This window comes from Cetorhinus maximus, unplaced genomic scaffold (genome assembly GCF_964194155.1).
Source record: "Cetorhinus maximus unplaced genomic scaffold, sCetMax3.hap1.1 HAP1_SCAFFOLD_1832, whole genome shotgun sequence".
Lineage (NCBI taxonomy): Eukaryota > Metazoa > Chordata > Chondrichthyes > Lamniformes > Cetorhinidae > Cetorhinus > Cetorhinus maximus.
The window spans coordinates 52,612-59,179 of record NW_027597772.1 but is presented as its reverse complement, the minus strand read 5'-3'; the positions used below and the strand labels follow the sequence as shown (position 1 = coordinate 59,179).

General features: G+C 58.6%; 1 protein-coding gene across 1 annotated transcript; it reads left to right on the top strand.

Annotated features, from left to right (window-relative positions):
- Positions 1-1,341: 1,341 nt before the first annotated feature.
- LOC144676704 (kremen protein 2-like) lies at positions 1,342-5,957 on the top strand (the record flags this gene model as incomplete). The annotated part of the gene is made up of 4 exons (XM_078537055.1): positions 1,342-1,674; positions 4,125-4,247; positions 5,108-5,180; positions 5,714-5,957. Coding segments are annotated over 4 exons (773 nt in total), but the record flags the coding sequence as incomplete, so codon positions are not given.
- Positions 5,958-6,568: the final 611 nt, after the last annotated feature.

The window sequence follows — 6,568 nt, the reverse complement described above, 5'->3', positions numbered from 1 at the left end:
AGATTTGGAGTGTGCGTCTGTGAGATTGGGGCTGTGCGTGTGTGAGATTGGGGCTGTGCGTGTGTGAGATTGGGGCTGTGCGTGTGTGAGATTGGGGCTGTGCGTGTGTGAGATTGGGGCTGTGCGTGTGTGAGATTGGGGCTGTGCGTGTGTGAGATTGGGGGGGTGCGTGAGAGTGGTATTGGGGTGTGCGTGTGTGAGATTGGGGGTGTGCGTGTGTGAGATTGGGGCTGTGCGTGTGTGAGATTGGGGCTGTGCGTGTGTGAGATTGGGGCTGTGCGTGTGTGAGATTGGGGCTGTGCGTGTGTGAGATTGGGGCTGTGCGTGTTTGAGATTGGGGGTGTGCGTTTGTGAGATTGGGGCTGTGCGTGTGTGAGATTGGGGCTGTGCGTGTGTGAGATTGGGGGTGTGCGTGTGTGAGATTGGGGCTGTGCGTGTGTGAGATTGGGGGGGTGCGTGTGTGAGATTGGGGCTGTGCGTGTGTGAGATTGGGGCTGTGCGTGTGTGAGATTGGGGCTTTGCGTGTGTGAGATTGGGGCTGTGCGTGTGTGAGATTGGGGGGGTGCGTGAGAGTGGTATTGGGGTGTGCGTGTGTGAGATTGGGGGTGTGCGTGTGTGAGATTGGGGCTGTGCGTGTGTGAGATTGGGGCTGTGCGTGTGTGAGATTGGGGCTGTGCGTGTGTGAGATTGGGGCTGTGCGTGTGTGAGATTGGGGCTGTGCGTGTGTGAGATTGGGGCTGTGCGTGTTTGAGATTGGGGCTATGCGTTTGTGAGATTGGGGCTGTGCGTGTGTGAGATTGGGGCTGTGCGTGTGTGAGATTGGGGCTGTGCGTGTGTGAGATTGGGGCTGTGCGTGTGTGAGATTGGGGGGGTGCGTGTGTGAGATTGGGGCTGTGCGTGTGTGAGATTGGGGCTGTGCGTGTGTGAGATTGGGGCTGTGCGTGTGTGAGATTGGGTGGGTGCGTGTGTGAGATTGGGGGGGTGTGTGTGTGAGATTGGGTGGGTGCATGTGTGAGATTGGGGCTGTGCGTGTGTGAGATTGGGTGGGTGCGTGTGTGAGATTGGGGCTGTGCGTGTGTGAGATTGGGGGGGTGCGTGAGAGTGGTATTGGGGTGTGTGCGAGCGAGAGAGCGTGTGTGTGTGCACGCCTCCACGTCAGGTGAAGCTGTGATCAGGGTGGGTTAGTGATGCCTCCTGACACCAAAGAGCAGCAGATGCATCTCCAGGGAAGGGGACAGACCTTGAGGAGAGGTGGGGGGTGCGGAGGAGGTGGGTGGGGAGCTGGAGTGTATGGGAGGAACTTGCGGCCGCCCCCTGATGAACTCTCTCCCCCTGCGGCAGTGTCGGTGGGAGCCTGTGAGGGGAACGTCACCGGGCTCAGCGGCGTGGTCTACTCCCCAAACTTCCCGGACGATTACAGGGCGGACAGTAACTGCACCTGGAGCGTCCGGCCAGAGGGGGCAGGGAGCATCCAGCTGGATTTCCAACTCTTCGAAGTCCGGGACGGGAATGACCGGCTGGAACTCCGGGATGGGCACAGTCAGCGACTCCTGGCGTCGTTCGATGGTCAGCGACACCCGCCCCAGAGGCTCATCTTCCACACCGACTACCTCACGGTCCACTTCCTCTCCGACCAGATCGTCCACGCTCAAGGTTTCGCCCTGCTCTTCACAGGTTAGATACAGCGTAAAGCTCCCTCTACACCGTCCCCATCAAACACTCCCAGGACAGGTACAGCACGGGGTTAGATACAGAGCAAAGCTCCCTCCACATTCTGGAGGAGGGGCTGGAGGAGGTTAGAGAGATAGGGAGGGTTGTAGGGGCTGGAGGAGGTTATAAACATAGGGAGGGGTGTAGGGGCTGGAGGAGGTTACAGAGTTAGGGAGGGTTGTAGGGGCAGAAGGAGGTTACAGAGATAGGGAGGGTTGTGGAGGCTGGAGGAGGTTACAGAGATAGGGAGGGTTGTAGGGGCTGGAGGAGGTTACAGAGATAGGGAGAGTTGTAGGGGCTGGAGGAGGTTACAGAGATAGGGAGGTGTGTAGGGGCTGGAGGAGGTCACAGAGATAGGGAGGTGTGTAGGGGCTGGAGGAGGTCACAGAGATAGGGAGTGTTGTAAGGGCTGGAGGAGGTTACAGAGATAGGGAGGGTTGTAAGGGCTGGAGGAGGTTACAGAGATAGGGAGGGTTGTAGGGGCTGGAGGAGGTTACAGAGATAGGGAGGGTTGTGGGGCTGGAGGAGGTTACAGAGATAGGGAGGGTTGTAGGGGCTGGAGGAGGTTACAGAGATAGGGAGGGTTGTAGGGGCTGGAGGAGGTTACAGTGATAGGGAAGGTTGTCGGGGCTGGAGGAGTTTACAGAGATAGGGAGGGTCGTAGAGGATGGAGGAGGTTACAGAGATCGGGAGGGTTGTAGGGGCTGGAGGAGGTTACAGAGATAGGGAGGGATATAGGGGCTGGAGGAGGTTACAGTGATAGGGAAGGTTGTTGGGGCTGGAGGAGTTTACAGAGATAGGGAGGGTCGTAGAGGATGGAGGAGGTTACAGAGATCGGGAGGGTTGTAGGGGCTGGAGGAGGTTACAGAGATAGGGAGGGTTGTAGGGGCTGGAGGAGCTTACAGAGATAGGGAGGGGTGTAGGGGGCCGGCGGGAGGTTACAGAGATAGGGAGGGTTGTAGGGGCTGGGGGTGGTTACAGAGATAGGGAGGGGTGTAGGGGCTGGAGGAGGTTACAGAGATAGGGAGGGTTGTAGGGGCTGGAGGAGGTTACAGAGATAGGGAGGTGTGTAGGGGCTGGAGGAGGTCACAGAGATAGGGAGGTGTGTAGGGGCTGGAGGAGGTCACAGAGATAGGGAGTGTTGTAAGGGCTGGAGGAGGTTACAGAGATAGGGAGGGTTGTAAGGGCTGGAGGAGGTTACAGAGATAGGGAGGGTTGTAGGGGCTGGAGGAGGTTACAGAGATAGGGAGGGTTGTGGGGCTGGAGGAGGTTACAGAGATAGGGAGGGTTGTAGGGGCTGGAGGAGGTTACAGAGATAGGGAGGGTTGTAGGGGCTGGAGGAGGTTACAGTGATAGGGAAGGTTGTCGGGGCTGGAGGAGTTTACAGAGATAGGGAGGGTCGTAGAGGATGGAGGAGGTTACAGAGATCGGGAGGGTTGTAGGGGCTGGAGGAGGTTACAGAGATAGGGAGGGATATAGGGGCTGGAGGAGGTTACAGTGATAGGGAAGGTTGTCGGGGCTGGAGGAGTTTACAGAGATAGGGAGGGTCGTAGAGGATGGAGGAGGTTACAGAGATCGGGAGGGTTGTAGGGGCTGGAGGAGGTTACAGAGATAGGGAGGGTTGTAGGGGCTGGAGGAGCTTACAGAGATAGGGAGGGGTGTAGGGGGCCGGCGGGAGGTTACAGAGATAGGGAGGGTTGTAGGGGCTGGGGGTGGTTACAGAGATAGGGAGGGGTGTAGGGGCTGGAGGAGGTTACAGAGATAGGGAGGGTTGTAGGGGCTGGAGGAGGTTACAGAGATAGGGAGGGTTGTAGGGGCTGGAGGAGGTTACAGAGATAGGGAGGGTTGTAGGGGCTGGAGGAGGTTACAGAAATAGGGAGGGTTGTAGGGGCTGGAGGAGGTTACAGAGATAGGGAGTGTTTTAGGGGCTGGAGGAGGTTACAGAGATAGGGAGGGTGGTAGGGGCTGGAGGAGGTTACAGAGATAGAGAGGGGGGGAGTGAGGGCCATGGAGGGATTTGAAATCGAGGGTGTGAATTTGAAAATGGAGGTGTTTCCGGGGACCGGGAGCCAGTGTGGGGTCAGCGAGCGCAGGGGGTGACGGGTGAAGGGGACTCGGTGCGAGTTCGGACACGGGGGGAGCAGCGGAGTTTGGGACGAGTTGAAATTTCCGGGAGGGTCGAGTGTGGGAGACGTGTCCGGAGGGAACGAAGGGGCGGACGAGGGCTTCTGCAGCTGAAGAGCTGAGAGGGAGACAGGGGGTGGAGTTGGGCGATGTTAGCGATGGGGTTGCGATGGGAGGTGGGAGGCTCATCCTGAGGTCAGAGACGTGACTGATCAGTCTGATTCCACCTCGGGCTGTGGAGAGCGCACGCCCCTTCTAACCCGGCTTTGCTTCTCCCTCCCCTCGTCCAGGGCTCAGGTACAACTCATCGCAGGCTGAGGAGGTCAGAGGCACCAGTTTCTCCCAGTTCCAACCCACTGCGGCTGACAGGCTGAATTCGAGCTATTCTACTGGGAAGGCCACCACCATTGCAGGTGAGGCGGGGCTGGGGGTGGGGAAACTACCCGGCTGAGTGCGGCTCCCACGACACTCGAGTAGCTCAACACCGTCCAGGACAAAGCAGCCCCCGCTCGATCGGCACCCCATCCACTAAACATTCACTCCCTCCACCACCGACGCACAGGGGCAGCAGAGTGTGTACCATCTGCAAGATGCACTGCAGCAACTCGCCAAGGCTCCTTCGACAGCGCCGCCCAAACCCACGGCCTCTACCATCTAGAAGGACGAGGGCAGCAGACACATGGGGAACACCCACCACCTGGAAGTTCCCCTCCGAGCCCCTCACCCATCCCGACTTGGAAATATATCGGCCGTTCCTTCACTGTCGCTGGGGTCCAAATCCTGGAACTCCCTCCCTAACAGCGCTGTGGGTGTACCTACACCACACGGGACAAAATCCTGGAACTCCCTCCCTAACAGCGCCATGGGTGTACTTACACCACACGGGACAAAATCCTGGAACTCCCTCCCTAACAGCGCCGTGGGTGTACCTACACCACACACGGGACAAAATCCTGGAACTCCCTCCCTAACAGCGCCGTGGGTGTACTTACACCACACGAGGACTGCAGCGGCTCAAGAAGGCAGCTCACCCACCACCTTCTCAAGGGGGCGATTAGGGACGGGGCATAAATGCTGACCTAGCTGGCAATGACCACGTCCCCCTGTGGATGGACGAATGAAAGGGTGGATGGCGGAGGAGGAGGGAGTGTTCTCAAGGTGGGCAAGTCCCGGGGTTCGGAGAGGAGGCACCCGAGGGCGTTGCGGGTGAGTGCCGCGCGAACGAACCCTCCAAACGCGCTGTGAGTTCAACGTTCTTCCCTTTGCCTTCCAGCCTGGGTGATGTACACGGCCGCGGGGGTCTTTGCCGCTGTCACCATCGGTATTCTGTACCACCTGCGCAAGAGGTAAGCAAGATCGGGGGGGGAAGGGACTGGTGTCACAGTGCGTTAGATACACTGTCCTTTCCCCCTCTGGGACCGGGTGTCACAGTGCGTTAGATACACTGTCCTTTCCCCCTCTGGGACCGGGTGTCACAGTGCGTTAGATACACTGTCCTTTCCCCCTCTGGGACCGGGTGTCACAGTGCGTTAGATACGCTGTCCTTTCCCCCTCTGGGACTGGGTGTCACAGTGCGTTAGATACGCTGTCCTTTCCCCCTCTGGGACCGGGTGTCACAGTGCGTTAGATACGCTGTCCTTTCCCCCTCTGGGACCGGGTGTCACAGTGCGTTAGATACACTGTCCTTTCCCCCCTCTGGGACCGGGTGTCACAGTGCGTTAGATACGCTGTCCTTTCCCCCTCTGGGACCGGGTGTCACAGTGCGTTAGATACACTGTCCTTTCCCCCTCTGGGACCGGGTGTCACAGTGCGTTAGATACACTGTCCTTTCCCCCCCTCTGGTACCGGGTGTCACCCTGCGCCCCCCTCTCTCTTTCAGGAGCTGCCTCTATGTGCCGAGGAAGACGACGTCCGGGGTCCTGGTGATCCGGCGGCAGAGGGACCGTTGCCGGTGCCCGCCGGTGGGGGCCTGGTCGGTGGTCTACAAGCACACCCGGGTGGTGGTCTGCCGCCATAGCGTCGCCCAGGACCCGCCCCGCGAGTACGTCTGCATCGGCGAGGGCTACAACAACCTGTCGGGCACCAACCAGTCCTCCCTCAAGTCCCTCATCTCCAGCAGCTAGCGGGGCCTGGGACCGACATGGGGGCCGCTTGGGGCCTGTCCACAGCCAATCCTGAGGAGGGGAGGGAAGGACTGAGGCGATCCGCTCGAGGGACGGACGCCCCGGGAGCGTTCGGCCGGAGAAGCTTCCCGCAAAGCGTTCCCGATCGACGCGAACGCCGGGCTAGCACAGACACGACGGGCCAAATGGCCGCCTTCGGCGCTCGAAAAGCTCTGTCGCATCTGAGGCAGATTCGCGATCGTACACGGACAGAGAATCAATCACCCCGAACCCCTCGATTAGATTCCAGTCTGTTACTCACTCCCGGGTATCTGTTATTCTGTATATAAACCACCCCGAAACCCTCGATTAGATTCCAGTCTGTAACTCACTCCCGGGTATCTGTTATTCTATATATAAACCACCCCCCGAACCCCTCGATTAGATTCCAGTCTGTAACTCACTCCCGGGTATCTGTTATTCTAAATATAAACCCGACCGAACCCCTCGATTAGATTCCAGTCTGTAACTCACTCCCGGGTATCTGTTATTCTATATATAAACCACCTGAACCCCTCGATTAGATTCCAGTCTGTAACTCACTCCCGGGTATCTGTTACTCTATATATAAA